This window comes from Thalassophryne amazonica, chromosome 8 (assembly GCF_902500255.1).
Source record: "Thalassophryne amazonica chromosome 8, fThaAma1.1, whole genome shotgun sequence".
Lineage (NCBI taxonomy): Eukaryota > Metazoa > Chordata > Actinopteri > Batrachoidiformes > Batrachoididae > Thalassophryne > Thalassophryne amazonica.
In genome coordinates, this window is record NC_047110.1 from 51,144,161 (window position 1) to 51,164,495 (window position 20,335).

A 20,335-nucleotide genomic window follows, 5' to 3' on the forward strand; every position below is an offset into this window, starting at 1 on the left:
GTACTTTAATACCTTGTATTTATACAAGGTATTAAGCAAAGGGGGTGAGTACTTATGTACGTGTGATTTCTTAGTTTCTATTTTTAATAAATTTGCAAAAATTTCAATGAAAACTTTTTCATGTTGTCATTATGGGATGTTGTGTGTAGAATTTTGAGGGAAAAAAATCAATTTACTCCATTTTGGAATAAGGCTGTAACATAATAAAATGTGGTAAAGTGAAGCATTGTGAATACTTTCTGGCTGCACCGTTACATATACTCATCTCACTTATCTGCTGATTTGAAATAACTAGTAGAAGTGCCAGTTGGTTAGAATGCATAATGCAATATAGAAAACAAATGCAGGTGAAGTGACCATATTACATTAGTCAGAGAATGAGCTTATTGAAAAATACTCTGTATTGGCCTAATAAAATTATTGGGGGGGGGGGGGGGGGGGGGGAACTGCAAATACTGGGAAAACAATAGTTATTTAAAGAGTGAAAAAGTTTAAAAAAAAACCTCTGTATGACTTTTGATCCATCACTGTCTTTTGATTTGCATGTTAGGGACGTCGTTAAGACGACCCATTTTCACTTGTGTAACATTGCAATGATCAGACCTACATTTATTTATATAGCCCTTTACAGCAGCCAAAAGGTGTCTAAAGTGCTAAAATGTTGACCAGACGACTGCAGTACCTACACAGTAAATGAATGACTGTTACTGGAGTAGAAAAACTTGATTTGACAAGACAGTAGAGCTGATTTCACTCTATAATACAGCGTATTTTACTCTGTTTAGACCGGGACCAAATGTTATCCCAGAAGAGTATATTTTACTCTGCAAAATTTACTGTGTACTGTAAGTGCGGAGAGTTACACTGTCAAGCAAGTAGAATGGTGGCCAAGTGGTTAGTGCACGTGGTTTTAGTGTGTAAGGTTTCTGGTAAAAACCCCACCCCTGTCCATTTCTCCATGTAATGTGGAGTTGTGTCAGGAAGGGCATTCGGTGTAAAACGTATGCCAAATCAACATGCAGATCCACATAGAATTTGCTGTGGTGACCCCAAGTGGAAAAAAGCAAGGGAACAGCCGAACGGTCTTAGTGGGATGGTCCAAAGCCATTAATGGCTTTAAAAATAAACAAAATCTTGAAATCGATTCTAAAACGAACTGGAAGCCAATGGATTGAATAAGGAACAGGTGAGGTGTAGCAAGTACGCTTTATAGTACAATTTATAGTTATAGTTACTATTATTATTATTATTATTATTAATCATGATCGTGTGAGTTTTTGGTATATAGGCTAAGTCACACCCGAGTATATACGACCTCCCAAACTAGTAAAAAAAGAAAAGAAAAGAAAAGAAAAGCGATTTGCATGCATGTCTGCTTTATTGACTTAATCCAACATGCTGAGACAGACAACTAATAATGATCAAAACTGTCCAAATACTTATGGACTTAAGTGTGACCAGCCCTTACCCATATATGCGCGTACACGCGCACGCGCGCACACACACACACAATGAATCGTGTTTCTACTACACAAACATCTTCAAGTAACAAAACAAACAAAAAATCTCCATGAGGCGTTCAGGGAATGCGGAATTTTCAGCAACGTCCAAGTCATAGTCTGGTACCCACTCAGTAAAAAATAAAAGAATGTAACTTTCGGCAGCGTTAAAGTGAAACTCCGTGATTCTAATGAAAGGATGCTCCCACAGAGCTCTTCTCCTCTCCTCTCCTCTCCTCTACGCTCCTCCCTCTACGCTCTCTCCTCTCTGACGCTTGGACGCTGCAGCTTTTTTTTCTTTTTTTTTTTCTTTTTTTTTAATAAGAGAGTGTTTCCAGCCCCGCTTTGGAGGGACAGAGGGGAGGGCGGGAGGAACGCAGATCATGTTGGAAATCCTGCCTTTGTTGAAAAAATAAATTAATAATTGTAGTAATATCACAAATTCAGCGCGAATGGATCGGCGGTGCGTTCGCGTGCGCTGAGAGGCGGTCAGACAGAGTGGTGATTGCAGACATGGGTCGCAGCGGTACGGCGCCTTTCGCTCAGCTCCTTGGGGAGTGTTTCCTCTGTCAGTCTTTCAGCGCTGGAAATGGCGATGTGATGCTGAGCGCCGAAGACGCAGCGGAGGCGGATGCCAGGAAATAAAGAACTGTATGATCACCTGCGCTTTTCTTTGGGTTGGATTTTCAGTCGCGGCGGACAGTACCATGGTGAATTATCAGAAATACATTACTGTAATGCAGCTGGCTCTGGGGGTGACCGCCTCCAACAAAGAACATTGTCTTCCGCCCAGGAAGCGAATGTGGTGAGTATGAACGTTGGTGCGGAGGATGATGGTGATGATGTGATGATGGTGAGATGCAGGTTGCCGAGCTGTCGCCTCCCACGGCTCGTGTGCGTGGGCCGTTCGGTCTGCACAGTAACGTTTATTTCAGCCACTGCAGCCCGCCTGCACCATGTTACAGTCAAACGTGCACAAACGCCGCTACTCCGCATGCTGGGAGTGTGCGTGTGTGCGTGACACCGTGTCCACCACATCCTTTCTGTCATCACTTTGTGAAGTTGAATCATGTCGTCCGCCTCATCTTTCGTGCATTTTGCCTCTAACTTCCTGTGTTTGATTATCTGGCCTACACTGTGCGCTTTTTGCTGGAGCCGACCATGTGATAGGGGAGAGCGGGAGCAGTTGTAACGCGGGAATAAATTGTAACAGCGCCAGTGGTGGGCATAGCTAACCAAAAAGTTAGCTTTGATAATCATTAATCCGATAACTGAAAAGTTATCTTTTATGATGCTAAACAGATAAACTGCTAAAAAAAATTTTTATCTTTATTATAGATAACCGACAAGTTTTAGTATTGATTCGGATGAGGCCACATCAGATTACACTGTCAGCTTCTGATAAACCAGTTTCACCTAAGCGTGGCAGGGGCTGCTGGGTAAATTAAAGGATCACAAACACAAAAAGAATGCACGAAAAATGAGTGAATAAAAAAATAAAACCCCAAAGTCATCATCTTTCAAAAGCAGTAAAACACAGTATTAGAAGTCACAGTTTATCTCGGTATTATATACAGTGGTCCCTCGTTTATAGCGGGAGTTACGTTCTAAAAATAACTTGCAATAGACAAAATCCAGGAAGTAGTCAGCCTTATTTTTTACAATTATTATACGAGGTCTGTTAGAAAACTATCCGACCTTTTTATTTAAAAAAAAAACTATATGGATTTGAATGATGTGCGCTTGCATCAGCCAAGCTTGAACCTTCGTGCGCATGCGTGAGTTTTTTTTACGCCTGTCGGTTGCGTCATTTGCCTGTGGGCAGGCTTTGAGTGAGCACTGGTCCTCCCCCCTTGTCGGATTTTCATTGTCAGGGAAATGGCTGAGCGATTGGAGCAGCGCTGAATCAAATTTTTCCAGAAACTGTGAGAGACAGCCAGGTGGAAACCATTCGGAAGATTCAGACGGCTTTCGGTGAGGATACTCTGGGCGTCACACAGATTAAGGAGCATTACAACCGGATTAAAGACGGCCCACAGCGGCGGAGGGCGTGCCGCGCTCCGAGCGGCCATCGACAGGCTGAAACGACCAGATCATTTCCAAAGTGAACGCTGTGTTGATCCGGGACGTCGTCTGACTACCAGAGAAATTGCAGAAGATGTGGACATCAGCACTTTTGCGCCACATTCCACTGTTACAGGAGATTTTGTAATGAAAGACATGCGTAGGAATTCGCGCATCGGGATGGAGCCGCAATGGCGCACAACAAAAAGCACATCCGTGTTGGAAGTCTCACAGGACAAGTTGTGACATGCCCAGCTGTTACACAATTTCTCGGATACTCACTCGACTGAAAAGCCACCGAAAGCCGTCTGAATCTTCTGAATGGTTTCCAACACGGACGTGCTTTTTGTTGCGCTCCATTGCGGCTCAGTCCCGACGCGCGAATTCCTCCGCACGTCTCCGCACGAGGGGGGTGGACCAGTGCTCACTCAAAGCCTGCCCACAGGCGAATGACGCAACCGACAGGGGTGAAAAAACTCACGCATGCGCACGAAGGTTCAAGCTTGGCTGATGCAAGCGCACATGATTCAAATCCATATAGTTTTTAAAAAAAATAAAAAGGTCGGATAGTTTTCTAACAGACCTCGTAGATGTTTTAAGGCTGTAAAACCCCTCACTACACACTTTATACATTTTTCTCAAACAGGCATTAACATTTTCTCACTTTTCTCTCCTGTGTAAACACTCTCAAAGTTCAAACCTTAGTAGAAAAATAAGTCCAGTATTATAGAATGGAAAAAAAAGATCAAAACCTGTTTTCAGGCCCAAACATTTGTTTGAGAAATAAAAAATAGAACTTTTTCCTATAAATAATTATGATGGCTTTTAGAACTAACAAATTTAATTTTAACGATCAACCTACGAGGTTGGACACATAAGAAATTATTAATAGTGACTGACCAGTATTTCACAGTTCCTCTGATCGCGCCTCTTCATCGTGGCGCTGCTCCGCAGCGTGTTTTTCCACCGAGTGACACCTCGGTGCAGGTGTCTTTTTCCGAGTGAAGAACACAGTTATGGGTAGTTGTTGGCGCTCTTTTTTCTTCTGGGTGAGAAGATTCTTATTAATAGACACACGCAGAACACAATGCACATGCTCTTTCTTCGCTCACTGCCTCCGGTGTTACTGTTGTGGGACGGATGCGGGACCTGCAAAGAATCCAAGTCATTAAAAAGATACAAACAGTGGCCGCGGAGCTCTGTGGCTGCAGTTACAGAGACCATGCAGCGCTGCGGATTTTTCCGCAAGAATTCTATCCTTGCGGGCTGCTGGAGCGCTCTACATCAAAACAGCGAGTGTAGTCTCTGGACCTGTTGCCAGATTTTGGTCGTAACTCTGCACAGCAGACAGGGGGTGGTGTGAGTGGCGTAAGCGCATCGGAGGCAGTGAGAGCAATCGCGGTGATGCCAACCGGCCCGCCTGATGAGGATGCAGAACACAATGCGCTGTTAAAAAAAAAAAGAAGAAGAAGCATGCAAAATTGCACAAAAAAATCCGCGAAACTGCGAGGCTGAGAAAGGTGAACCGCAGTATAACGAGGGACCACTGTACACCATCATTTACAAACTAAAAGCTGATGCTTTTTTCCACACGCTTTGAACCCTGTGGCTTAAACAACCGAAATACGTCCATTAATGCATTGATTGGCAGAGTAAAAGATTTTAGTGAATATATATTCTTACCTGTTAGTCTCAGTGGGATTCATAAAATTCTGAAGAAAATATTCCACATAAAGCGTCCTGATTATCCAAAACGGTGTGTAAACAGTGAAGAAAAGTCCCTCACACCTGCGCCATGAGATCTCCTCTCTTCCACTGAGTCTTGACGATTAAATTATCCTGTGCCAAAAAGAAATAAAATAAAATAATGTTAAAATTAGTCAGTTTTGTTTGTGTCGAGTGGATGGTAACAGTGTAAAAGTGAACCTGAACTACACTACCCACAATGCTCCCTGCGTCGACCAGCCAATCGCATCTTGCGCTTAATGATGATGTCACCAGCAAGCGATAGCCAGTCTGCCATAAACCACTGATCTACACAACAGGGATTAAAATGTTTAATTTTAGGGTTTATAAACGTTTTTGACTGTTAAACTTTGTTCACTATACCAGCAAAAAAACAATGCTAGCAAACTGAAATTTATCGGAACTAAATTTATCGGAAGATAATTGGCCCGATGATGGTTTTAAAACATATATGGAAAGCTAAGCTGCTAAAAAAAAACAAAAAAAAAACACACTATCTTAGATAATTATTATTGGATAATAATTATCGGATTAGCTGCAGGGTGCCCACCACTGAACAGTACCTGTTTCTAGTGATGAATTGTTCGCAGCTGAATTAAATATCTTTTAAGGGAGAAAATATATGCAAGTTTTCTCTGTCAAAGAGTCGTATCTGGTTTATCAACAGTATGTTGTTCAGTACGATAAAACGTTGTTCTACATTAAACAAACTATTTGACACAGGGTTCAAAAATTTATGAGCCATTCCACTTCTTTTGCACTCAGCATTGTATCACAGCATCAGGGTTCTCCACACACAGTAAAAATATAATGCAATGCTAAAATACCCTCGGCCTTATGAGCACTGTGTTCTTTATATTTTACAGTTGTTTAATTAATTATTAAGCTCCTATTGTCTTACGTACAATTTGTACATGTTCAATAAAGCCCCTCTATCAATCAATCAATCAAAAATAATATTTATGTTTCAACGCCGTCTGCAGGAGACCTTTGCATGTTCGTGTCCATGAGCTTTTGATAAGAGAGGAACTTGTGCAAAACAAGGAATATTACATCACCCTCTGTGCATTTGCTGGTATTAATGAGACAAATTCAACTCCACAGGAAGTTAGCTTTGAGTTAGCAGAGGTTAGCATGCATGCTAACACCAGAAAATGTCTTGTAAATCACTCCAGAGGTGTTATCAGGCTACAAAAACAGCATTTTCAGTTTTAGAAGTGTTTATTTCTCGCTAGTTTTTACATAATATATGACAAAGGGGTTATATTTACACACAAACTAAACAGGGTTTGCAGCTATCTCGACCAGCCACTGATGTCATGGTGCTGCTGCACTCTGATTGGCTGTCACCCCCGCCCCTCCAAAAAAAAAAGGGAACTGAATAAAAATGTGAATTTTTAACTTCTTAAAATAGGTCAAGGTTAGCCATCTTTGTATTTGTCCAAGGTCTGAGTCCCGAGAATGTTTTGTGTGAATTTGAAGACTTTGGCAGTAATAGGACTGGACTAATGCTGAGCACAGACGGACGGACAGACGGACGGACAAACCAACAGACAGATGGACGGACGCAAAATCTTCACAATACCCGATGGTCATATTTGATGGCCTCAGGTAAAAATTACAGGTTCTGTAAAACTATTTACAAATTTTTGCTGTATTTTTTACAGAATTATTCTGGCAACCACACCTGCTGGGCTTTTTTTAATCGTTAAAAAATAGTTGTTTTTTTTTTGTTTTTTTTTTAGCAGTGCAAAATGGTCATTTTTGTACTACATGAAATGAACCAATCCCTTTGTTCATTCACTGACAGCCTGCATTACGCACACCATTCTGCTATACTTGTTTCTTCAATTCTGTCTTTCAGGGTCCCACCATGCAGCGTACTTTTGGCATAGTTCATGTCTGTGTTAACTGGTCTTAACATACAGTGAGGAAAATAAGTATTTGAACATCCTACGATTTTGCAAGTTCTCCCACTTAGAAATCATGGAGGGGTCTGACATTTTCATCTTAGGTGCATGTCCACTGTGAGAGACATAATCCAAAAAAAAAAAAAAAATACAGAAATCACAATGTATGATTTTTTAATAATTTATTTGTATGTTACTGCTGCAAATAAGTATTTGAACACCTGTGAAAATCAATGTTAATATTTGGTACAGTAGCCTTTGTTTGCAATTACAGAGGTCAAACGTTTCCTGTAGTTCTTGACCAAGGTTTCACACACTGCAACAGGGATTTTGGTCCACTTCTCCATACAGATCTTCTCTGGATTTTTCAGGTTTGGAGTTTCAGCTCCCTCCAAAGATTTTGAGTTCAGGTCTGGAGACTGGCCAGACCACTCCAGGACCTTGAAATGCTTCTTACGGAGCCCCTCCTTAGTTGCGCTGGCTGTGTGTTTGGGGTCATTATCATGCTGGAAGACCCAGCCATGACCCATCTTCGATGCTCTTACTGAGGGAAGGAGGTTGTTTGCCAAAATCTCGCAATACATGACCCCATCAATCCTCCCTTCAATACGGTGCAGTCGTCCTGTCCCCTTTGCAGAAGAGCACCCCCAGAGTATGATGTTTCCACCCACATGCTTCACCGTTGGGATGGTTTTCTTGGGGTTGTTCTCATCCTCTCTCTATATAAAATACAATAGGGTTATCGCAACTGGCCCACCTTTACAAGTGGGCCAGTTGCTTCTCATCCTCTAAACTTGGTAAGTGGAGTTGATTCCAAAAAGCTCTATTCTGGTCTCATCTGACCACATGACCTTCTCCCATGCCTCCTCTGGATCATCCAGATGGTCACTGGGGAACTTCAAATGGGCCTGGACATGTGCTGGCTTGAGCAGGGGGACCTTGCTGCCCTGCAGGATTTTAAACCATGACAGTATCATGTGTTACTAATGTAATCTTTGTGACTGTGGTCCCAGCTCTCTTCAGGTCATTGACCAGGTCCTCCTGTGTAGTTCGGAGCTTTCTCAGAATCATCCTTACCCCACAAAGTGAGACCTTGGTCTTGGCTATGGTGGACAGGTTGGAGTGTGATTGACTGAGTGTGTGAACAGGTGTCTTTTATACAGGTAACAAGTTCAAACAGGTGCAATTAATACAGGTAAAGAGTGCAGAATAAGAGGGCTTCTTAAAGAAAAATTAACAGGTCTGTGTGAGCCAGAATTCTTGCTGGTTGGTAGGTGTTCAAATACTTATTTGCAGCAGTAACATACAAATAAATTATTAAAAAACTCGTACACTGTAATTTCCGTTTTTGTTTTTTTTGTTTGTTTGTTTGTTTTTGTTTTTTTTTAGATTTTGTCTTTCACAGTGGACGTGCACCTAAGATGAAAATTTCAGACCCCTCCATGATTTCTAAGTGGGAGAACTTGCAAAATCGCAGTGTTCAAATACTTATTTTCCTCACTGTAAATATTAACATAGTTTTAACATAGAATTTAAGTTACAAAACACCATTAGTTGAGAAACAAAACAAAAACAACAAAAAAATCACAAGCAAATTTTTGGATGTCAACAAACTTTAAAAATGAACTCTATGAATATAATGAAGTGGCTGTGATTGGAAAAATTGTGCATAGTATAAATTTTGCCTTTTGTATCACCAGTTATACAGCTTCATGATGAAGTGGGATAGAGGAGGATTTTCTTAAAAGAAGACCTGAAAGTTCAGTTACAAATTGCCAGAAGGTATATCGAAGGTGCAAGCCTAGATTGGATCTGTTCTGGTGAAAGAATAACCTTCTCTGCTCTACTCTGCTATGAAGCTAAGAGTGGGGATACAAAATGTAGAGTTTATACTGTGCATGATTTCTGCTTACAATATGGAAAAAATTCAAACATCACAGACTGGAAATAAACAGCTGAAGGCTTTCACAGAAAAATGAGTCAAGCAAATTCTGCCAGGGTGTGTGTTTTATATATATATATATATATATATATATATATATACGAGGTCTATTAGAAAAGTATCCGACCTTATTATTTTTTTCAAAAACCATATGGATTTGAATCACGTGTGATTACATCAGACATGCTTGAACCCTCGTGGGCATGCGAGAGTTTTTTCACGTCTGTCGGTTACGTCATTCGCCTGTGGGCAGTCTTTGAGTGAGGAGTGGCCCACCCTCTCGTCGATTTTTCATCGTTTAGGAATGGCTCAGAGACTGTTGCTTTGTTTGATCAAATTTTTTTCAAAACTGTAAGGCACAACTGAGTGGACACCATTCGATAAATTCAGCTGGTTTTCGGTAAAAATTTTAACAGCTGATGAGAGATTTTGGTCTGGTAGTGTCGCTTTAAGGACGGCCCACGGCGCCTGACGGCGATCTGCGCTTCGAAGCGGCAGCATCTCGCCGTTTCAAGTTGAAAACTTCCACATTTCAGGCTCTGTTGACCCAGGAAGTCATCAGAGAACAGAGAACTTTCAGAAGAAGTCGGCATGAGGAGTTTATTTGGACGTTCCATTGTTAACGGACATTTTGTAATGAAAGAACGTGCGGGCAGAGTCGCGTGTTGGGCCGGACCCGACCGCGGGGGGTCGCGACAGGAAAAACACCTCCGTTGGAAACCTTAACAGATGTTGGAACATGCACAAGCTGTTAAACAATTTCTCAGTTACTCACTTGTTGAAAGCCATCAAAAGCCGCCTGAATTTTTCAAATGGTTTTCAACACGGAGGTGTTTTTCCTGTCGCGGCGCACACAGATTTGCCGAGTCGCAACGGAAACGACTCGGCGAATTTGCGCGCACGTCTTTCATTAAAAAATGTCCTTAAACAGTGGAATGTCCGCATAAAGTCCTCATGCCGGCCTCTTCTGAATCTTCTCTGTTCTCTCACGACGTCCTGGGTGAATTAAGCCTTAAATTAGGATGTTTTCAGTTCGAAACAGGCCGACGACGGCGTCTGGAGGCGCTGCACGACGTCCCGCTGCGTGGGAAGTCCTTACACCGACAGAAACACCCCATAATCTCTCATCAGCCATTAAACTTTTCACCGAAAACCAGCTTAATTTCTCGAATAGTGTCCACTCGGATATTCCTCACAGGTCCAGAAAAAATTTTGATAAAGCAACGCGCGCCGTCTCGAGCAGCGTGTGAAACAAAGGAATTCAGCCGAGAGGGCGGGACCACATCTCACTCAAGGCCTGCCCACAGGGAAATGACATCACCGACACACGTGAAAAAACTCATGCATGCGCACGAGGGTTCAAGCATGATTGGTGGAATCGCACGTCATTCAAATCCATATAGTTAAAAAAAAAAATAAAAGGGTCGGTTTATTATCTAATAGACCTCGTATATATATATATATATATATATATATATATATATATATATATATATATATATATATATATATATAATACAAATATGTTTTGAGAAAGTGGTCATTTTAGCTAACCAGTAAACAATAGAATAGAGTCTTTATTGTCATTGCACATATATACATAAATACAATGAAATTTGTCCTCTACATTTAACCCATCCTAATTACAGTTAGACACAATCCAACCACTAGGAGCAGTGGGCAGCCACAGTCTGGCACCTGGGGACCAACTCCACATGTAGACACTGCTTTGCTCAGGGGCAAAAAAGGAGCAGACCCTAAATAAGCATCTTTTTGATTAGATGTTGTGCTGTATTGCACCATGGGAGTTTGGGGTTTGGGGTTTTTAAATGTTATTGTTGTGGTTTATGTTAGTTTAACAATGTTGTTATTGATTTATTGTGTTTTGTTGTTCAATTGGTTTAGTCAGTTTAGTTAAGTGCCATGCTGCCATTACCATGAGTGAGTTAAGTGTTATGTTGGCGGTACATGAGTGAAAAGAATATTGCGTTTGCTGGCTTCTGCCACCGCCTCTGTTTGTGCATGTGTAAAATTAGAAGCACCCACTTGCAGCAGAATATGGAAAAGACAAAAAGCTCTCTGTGCATGCATGCGAAAATGGTACGTTGACAGGACTAATATTTTTTGAGAAACTATGTATATTAGCTAACTTTGCTAATTACATTCTGGACTAACACATATTCCAACAGGGGACGGTAAATTATCTTTATATTAAAAACGTGAGTGTGTGTTTGCGTGCATGATTTTATTTAGTTTGCTCAATGTAAGTACATAATATAATTGTAAATACGTTAATAAAAATACATGGATGACACAAGAAAGTGAAAGCACTTATTTCCATTGTGGTCCATTTAAAATCAAATGCCAAAATAGAAGTAATAATAAAATAAAATAATAATAACACTGACTGTAACAATCTCTCACATTTAAGCCTTATTTAAGTTATTTGTCCATATCTTTCGAACCTGTTTTTAACCACCTCATGCCTATGCTAAATCCTTAAGGGTGCTACACCGACAATAATAATAATAATAATAATAATAGTGTAGGGACTGGACATGCCCCAACATGTCCTGGAAGGCTTCATCACAGCGTTGCTTTGCGCCATGCGGCTCCACCGCGATGCGCAGTGGAGCCGCTCCTCTTTCCATGACAAAAACTCCTGTAACAGTGGAATGTGCCGTTCATTTCTAAACTGGACGCTGTCTTGATCCGGTATGTTGTCTGACTAGCACAGGAATTGTGAAAAGACGTGGACATCAGCACTTTTTTGGCACATTAAGACAGAGGTGCGGAGGAGTTCTGCGCGTCGCGGTGGAGCCGCATGGCGCAAAGCAACGCCGTGATGAAGCCTTCCAGGACATGTTGGGGCATGTCCAGCTCATGCACAATCACAATTGGATAATCACACGACTGAAAAGCAACTGGAATCCATCTGAAATCCACCTGAAAGCCGTCCTGTGAGACCAACACCGAGGTGGTTTTGTCCCACGTAATGAACGGCTCCGTGGCGCGTTCCTCCGCTTTCTTTCCATGAAAAAAACTCCTGTAACAGTGGAATGTGCCGAAAAAGTGCTGATGTCCACGTCTCCTGCCTTTTTGTGAAAGTCAGACAAGGTCCTGGATCAACAAAGCCTTCACGTTGTAAATGATCTGGTTGTGGGAGCGCGCCGCGCTCTCAGCAGTTGTGGGCCATCCTTAAAGCGGCAGTAACACTCCTTAATCTGTATAATCCCCATAAAATTGTCCCTGAAAGCCATATTAATTTTCCGAACGGTGTCCACCTGGAGGTCTCTCACAGTTTCTGGAAAAAAATTGATGCAGCAAAGCTCCAAATTGTTCAGACATTTATTCGCAATAAAAATCCAATGAGAGGGGTGGACCAGTGCTCACACAAAGCCTGCTCACAGGCGAATGACACTGATATATATATATATATATATATATATATATATATATATATATATATATATATATATAGCAACACTCACTACAAAGCTGTGCCTTCTTTCTTTCATGATAGCATGATAGCTCGCACAATTTCTCACAATCCCCTGGAAAATATTAGCACACATGGTCCAGTTTGTAGTAGGTTTTCCCTCGCTGTAGTGATTTCAGATCATCAGAAAAGAGGGTTCTTAATGAGGCTATTTTGAATGCATTTATTTTCCCCTAGCAACCAGCTGTGTAGAACCACCTGAGCAGTTGTCACGAAGCTGTGACATCAACATTTCAGAGCTCTATATGTTAGAAGTGCTGGTGTGAGCTCAACAACAAGACAATAAAGATATTCTGCTGTCAGCACCAAATTATTCAGCAATAATCTGACCTCTGTGCATAACATGTTTAATATTTCATCTGTATTAAAAATGCACAGGTACATTTGGTGAATAGTAATGCAATTATGTGGTGTGTTACAGTGAAATTGAAATACACACGAGAATTCGCCTCAGATCGGCAGATATCTAAGATTGTGCAAGACTGATGTCCACCTCAATTACAATGATTTATATAGGGCATCTCTACACTTTAAAATATAATGCAATGCTAAAATATCCTCGGTCGTATGGGCATTGTGTTTTTTATAATTTGCAGTTGTTTAAAGGACATGTCACCCTGAAATCATAACAATTAAGATTTAGGCTGTTAGTGACCATCCAATGATCCACCGGGATTACTTTGTACACTTCCGTGACCGGTTTCAAAGTATACGGCGTTCGCAGCAAACAGCTGCGGAGACTTCCAAAAACAAAGTACTGTTGAGTGTGTTTCCAACAAGTAACGTAGCTACTAGAAGCATCCCAGTGTGCGCTTCAGTGGAATGTAGCTGCTAATGTTAAGAAGTGAGGCGCAGATTAATTCCTAAGTTTACATAAGTGTGATGTCGTGTTATGATGACTCGTTTTTAAGTAAAAACTGTTCATTTTGATGCAGTCATGGTAAAAGCTGCAGCTCCAAGAAGGATTATGTGTACCCACGGCCATGAGCCATAAAAGCAGCCTGCTCCAGGTTCAGCTTTGTGCATGATTGTGCTTATTTCTCATTAGCTTTTACACAATATACCAGAAAAGAAGCAGTTAGCAAGTTGCTAAACTTGGATGTGATGTCACCATGCTAATTGCCATAAAATATCTTATAAATAAGTTCAGAGGTGTTAATAGGTTCCAAAAACAGCTTATTTCTCAGTAGCTTTTACATAATATATGACAAACATGTATATAAACACACAAAATGAAGCGGTTTTGAAGAGACCAGTGACTGACGTCACAGTGCAGCTCTACTCTGATTGGCTGTCACCCGAGTCACTCAAACATGAAACGGATCAGATTCTAACAGAATGCAACTTTTTAAACCTCTTAAAATACCTCTTAAAATATATCAAGGTTAACCATCTTTGAACTTGTCCAAGGCTTGTGTCCCAAGAATTTTCCCTGTGAATTTCAAGACTCTGGCAGTAATAGGACTGGACTTATGCTGAGCACTGATAGACAGACGGCCGGATGGACAAAAAGCTTTCACCATACCCGATAGCCATATTTTGGCCTTGGGTAAAAATGAACCACTGTCTCAATGAGAAAAAAAATGATGTAATAATTTGCATAGATTTTTAAAAGTTATTTCAACTTAACTAGAGAAGTCTTGTGGTATTAACTCAGTTGAATGTTGAACTAACTAAGTTGAAATAAGAAAAATCAATGCAAATTGTAACATTGTAACTTTTCTAGTTGAGACAGCAGTTCCTTTTTAGAGTGTATAAGCATAAATTATCAGTCCTCCACAGTTATGGTTACTGGACAAAATTTAACTACAACAATAAAAAATAAGGGTTTTATCCCCAACCACAAAATGCAACAAGGATCTTATGTATTAATCACCATAAATGTGTCCACTGTCTTGACACCAGTCACGATGCTGATAATGCTGTACGCCCATTGCACTTCAGTTTAAAGGGAAGGACAGATGCCACTCTAAATGGGAGACATTATGTTCCGACTAAAACAGCAAATGAACTGACAATTAAATAGCAAGCGCCCTCCGACACACTCCAAATGTATTTGCGCCTTCTGCAGAGCCTGTTTTTGCATCCGTCCTTAAAACAGGACCTAAAATGTTCCAACAATAGCTCAGTATATGTTGCAGTGTAAGTAATTACTAACCTATTATCAAGGTAGCTTCTGCGCTAGCCTAGCTCAGTTTCTACAGCTTATTTTGGTGCAACACACAGCTGCTGTCACAGTGTAAACTAATAATATTCTTTTTCTATACATACATTTATGAAATATTTGATCAGGTATTAAATACGTTTTTTTTTTTGTTTTTTTTTGAGTAGGTAGATGTAGATAGAGTTTTAAGGGTGTAAAGCAAAACGTGTTACAACTGTCCCGGTCTCCCCAATCAGTCACCACCAATCACTGTCTTGAAACTGCTGTTTTGTCATTGTTTAATAAAACATAAAGCATGAATGATGGTCATTTCTTGTGCTTTTATTTCCATGTGTCTAAACATCTCTATGCTTTTCATGTCTATTAAACATTTTCTGCGCACATTACTCTCAGCATGTGTGTCTGTGTCTTGTCTACACTCATTGTCCTCATTACTCCTCGCGTTATATTGCAGCGGCCGCCTCTCTTTTCCTCCTGTGGCCTTGTTTATTTGTTTACTTTAAGAGAGTCTTCCTTTCGTTCTGGTTGTAAACAGAATCCTGCCGCCATGTGACATTGTATTATTAATTACAGCCGCATTACCATAGTGTTTGAAAGCAAAGACGATTAATTAGCAGTCAATAGGCTCAATGGGAGTCTGATAGCATTTCCCACAAACTCACAGTGGTTCTTCTTTCCCCCATAATGCTGCTTTTGCATGGCTGCAGGCCGCACGCTGCTGCTGTCACAGATTTAAATCCAAGATAATATCATGACTGTATTATGGAGAGAACACCGGCGCATCAAAGCCGTTCTAGATTATCACGACCAACACTGCTGCACAAATACCCCACAATCTGCCTGAGTTTTCTAATACGTGAAATTACATCCACGCATTAAACTTTTGCATACGGTGCACATAGAATGTATGCAGCAAAAAGCTTTTTCACAGCAAGTAATGGTGTTATATTAATGTGCTGCAACATGTTGTGTTTATTATGTCCGCCAAGGTAAATGGTAAATGGACTGCATTTATATAGCACTTTTCCATCTGCATCAGACGCTCAAAGCGCTTTACAATAATGCCTCACATTCACCCCACTGTCAAGGTGCTGCCACACAAGGCGCTTACTATACACCGGGAGCAATTGCACAAGGGCCCTTAGTGATTTTCCGGTTAGGCTGGGATTTAAACCAAGGATCCTCTGGTCTCAAGCCCAACAGCTTAACCACTAGACCATCACCTCCCGACCAAGGACGTACAGTAATAAAATCATCAGTGTTTATCTCTGTTAGCAAGATTACATCAAAACTACTGCATGGATTTTGAGGAAATTTTCACCACAGGTACACATTAGACCATGGAAGACTCCACTCAATTTTGGAGGTGATCCAGATCCAGATTCTGGATCCAGTTTCACTTTATATAAGCTTTGAAGGATTACTTTTAGCAAGATTACGTCAAAATTACTGCACGGATTTTGACAAAATTTTCAACACAGATACATATTAGGCCATGGAAGATTCCATTAAATTTTGGAGGTGATTTGGATCCGAATCCGGATTATGGATTAAATTTCACTTTATGTAGGCTTTGAAGGATTCCGTCAAAACTACTTCACAGATTCTCACCACCTTTTCACCACAGATACATATTAGGCCATGGAAGACTCATTAAATGTTGGCGGTTATCCGGATCCAGATTCTGGATCAAGATTTCACTTTATACACGCTTTGAAGGATTACTTCAAAACTACTTCATGGATTCTCGCCAAATTTACACCACAGATAGATATTAGGGCATGGAAGACTTCACTGAATTTTGGAGGTGATCCAGATCTGAATTCTGGATCCAGTTTCACTTTATATAAGCTTTGAAGGATTATTGTTAGCAAGATTACGTCAAAATTACTGCACGGATTTTGACAAAATGTTCAACACAGATACATATTAGGCCATGGAAGACTCCATTAAATTTTGGAGGTGATCTGGATCCGAATCCGGATTCTGGATTAAGTTTAACTTTATGTAGGCTTTGAAGGATTCCGTCAAAACTACTTCACAGATTCTCACCACCTTTTCACCACAGATACATATTAGGCCATGGAAGACTCATTAAATGTTGGAGGTGATCCAGATCCAGATTCTGGATCAAGATTTCACTTTATACACACTTTGAAGGATTACTTCAAAACTACTTCATGGATTCTCACCAAATTTACACCACAGATACATATTAGGCCATGGAAGACTCATTAAATGTTGGAGGTGATCCGGATCCAGATTCTGGATCATGATTTGACTTTATACACGCTTTGAAGGATTACTTAAAAACTACTTCATGGATTCTCACCAAATTTACACCACAGATACATATTAATGCATGGAAGACTTCACTGAATTTTGGAGGTGATCCAGATCTGGATCCGGATTGTGGATCAAGATTTCGCTTTATATAGGCTTTGAAGGATTTCTTCAAAACTACTTCACAGATTCTCACCAAATTTGCACCACAGATAGATATTAAGACATGGAAGAATCCACTGAATTTTGGAGGTGATCTGGATCTGGATCTGGATCAAGATTTCCCTTTATACACGCTTTGAAGGATTACTTCAAAACTACTTCACAGATTCCCACCAAATTTGCACCACAGATAGATATTCGGACATGGAAGACTCCACTGAATTTTGGAGGTGATCTGGATCCAGACTGGGGGATGTCAGAAATTTCTGATTGCTCTTGTTCTTGTGTGCACTGAATCAAACATAAAGTACATGGCTGTCATCCTCTATAAGGGCAAGGTTTCTCTCCAAAGTGCTGCTCTCACCTTAGCAGGGGTCAAAGGTTATCTCAGGCAGCATTTCATCTCGTGGTCACCGACTAAATATTGGCATTCTCTTATTATCCTAATTGCTCCCTCGGAGAAGAGAAAGCATTTCACAGCAACAGGATTTCTTTTATGTTCATTCTCCAATTGTGTGTTATGTGGCCTCATCTAGTGCACTGGTACAAAGGACTAAAGTAGTTATGTAACCTTAGCAAACTCTGACCTTGTTGTTTGAGTATTTTTACAGCGACAGTGAAACACAAAAGCACCAAGATTTAAAAGATGATGTAAAAATGCACATACACTTAATATGCCGCTGAAAACACCGAAGAACGAGTATTTTTTCATTGTAAAATGTTTTTTTATGACATAAACTGATTTTTTTGGTCTAATTTTAGTGTTCTGCACTGCATAGGCAAACATCCTGCCAAAATCCATGGGTGATCTGTTTGACCTAATTTCCATGTTAATATAATCTTTAAAAACCATCGCTACCACACAGGGATACTTTTCATTTGTGCACGTTTATGTCTTTGTAGCAGGCTTTGTTTTGCTTGATAGACCATTTGAAGCAGAGCTGTCACCATTTTAAACAAATAGCAAACTGGACAAATCACAGTGAGCTTCCCCTTAACATTTGAAACATTTTATAACAATAATAACAGTAAAACTAATAATAATAATTACTGTTATTATTATGGCTATTATTATATTATCATTATTACTAGTAGTAGTAGTATTGATAGTAGCATTAATAATCAATAATATATTTATTATAATGGAATATATAAATATTACATGAAAATAGATATTTAATAATGGAATGTATTATTATTATTATTATTATTATTATTATTATAGTCACATTATCATTAAAATGTGACAGTATGTTTTAAAAGAATCTGCATGAAACATGCATGATCACACAGCAGTTATTAAGCCTTGACAATAAATTATAGGCTGGGTTGATGCTCACTGCAATGAACTATCTACATCAAATATCAAAGGTCTGCTGATGATTTTCATATTTTAACAGAAACCTTATCCACCCCGTGAGCAAGCACACTGGCCACAGTGGAAAGGGAATTTCTGATTCTGACTGGATTTTTTGATTACAGGAAAAAACCTCAGGCAGACCAGACACAGTGGGGTAATCATCTGCTTTGGCCATAATAAAATAAAAAACAACAGAATTTTCAGAAGATGCAGTATGAGCAATGTTGCAGTGAAGCAACCATTTGTAGTCCAGTGTTCATCATGATACATGACCTGAAACGACAACCCAGAGGTGAATACCGGAGACCCAGCCATACCAGTCAGTCAGCAATTGCATCGATGCCAGGCTAGCCGCTGAAATTAGGACACTCCTCAGTTCCAAACCCAACCCAGATGTTGTAGACTTTCATTTTTAAAAATTATAGTAGTCTGTCCATGAGCCTGGAAGAAACGTGATATGTGTTGGATGTGAGCTGTGTGAGGAATTATGGAAGAGCTCCACTCAAGGGCGAGTGTCTTTGTGGCACAGGGTTTGGACCTATAGATCGGGTCTGAACTTCAAGGAAAGCGTGTGTGTTTGCATGTATTTAAACTCCAATAACTTTTACCCTACTGTCACATTAGTTACAAGTGATGTTGAGAAGCAGTTCGCTTTGTCGCTTTATGGACTTTCCCAGAGCATGCACGCTAACATCTCTGTAAGATGGCTTGTAAATCACTTCAGAGGTGTTATCTGGTTACAAAAGCAACATTTTAGATTTAGATGTGTTTATTTCTTGCTAACTTTTATAGAATATACTGCATAAAATAGACTTCTGGTCTATTGCCGGCCTGCCTAGCAGGCGGCACAGATTGTCTTTTGCCGCTGCAGAACGACCAGTCTGATTGAAAATAAATGGCAAATCACCACTGTTCTGTTGCTTGTAGCTAATGTGACCATAGGGTTAGAATTGAGGTATGATTGTGATTAAAATTACAAATGATCAGACCCAACATTGAGGTAAAGTTGTCTACCAATTCTAAGTTTATATCTAACACAGGAACAACATAGGGCCTATATGAAATATGTTTGATCCCAAACAACTTCAAGGGTTATGGTAAGATTGCAATAAACATTAAGCAAATAGTGGCAAACACTGAGGTAAAACTGACTTTCAAATTTGAAAGAGCTGCCTGAAATGGGATTGAAGTGGGTCTTTAGAATGAAAAACTCATTTGTCCCTCAGGTCATCAGGATGTACAACTTCTCACTTGGGGGAGAGGAGGAGTAACAGGACAGAGGATGGGAAGGAGAGGAACAGTAGTAGCCAGTAAGCCAATAGCGATCAGTATGGCTGGTATTTATATTTGCAAATTGTATTTTTTTTAATGCTCTGTGTGCTTCTTGCCCTGTGTGCTGCTATACAATGCTGCTGGAACCTCATTTGCCCTGAGGGAGTCTTCCCAAGGGATTAAGAAAGTTCTATCTAATCTAATCTAGAAACCTGTATGTCCAATAAAAAAAATAAAAAAAAATTGAAGCATGCTAACAGTTAAGGTTCTAATAGCATTGCAATTTAAATCGAGTTTATCTGAACAATGATGGGTTAACTCTGTTAGCCAGATTTGATGGAGATGTCTCATGCTAGAGCAAAGTGCACTGTGGAAATCTAATAATAAATAAATAATAATAATAAATCTAATAGGCGAAAATGGGGATCATTTGA

At 40.1% G+C, this 20,335-nt stretch overlaps 1 protein-coding gene across 8 annotated transcripts in view; it reads left to right on the top strand.

The window, feature by feature from the left end:
• The first annotated feature begins 1,837 nt into the window (after nt 1-1,837).
• Nucleotides 1,838-20,335, top strand: part of tjp1b (tight junction protein 1b) — a 249,644-nt gene continuing 231,146 nt past the window's right edge. For all 8 annotated transcript variants that reach the window (XM_034176217.1, XM_034176219.1, XM_034176220.1 and 5 more), the window contains exon 1: nt 1,838-2,304. In XM_034176217.1, coding sequence (XP_034032108.1) covers nt 2,153-2,304 — 152 coding nt within the window. In that variant the 5' untranslated portion in view covers nt 1,838-2,152. The remainder of the gene's footprint in view (nt 2,305-20,335) is intronic.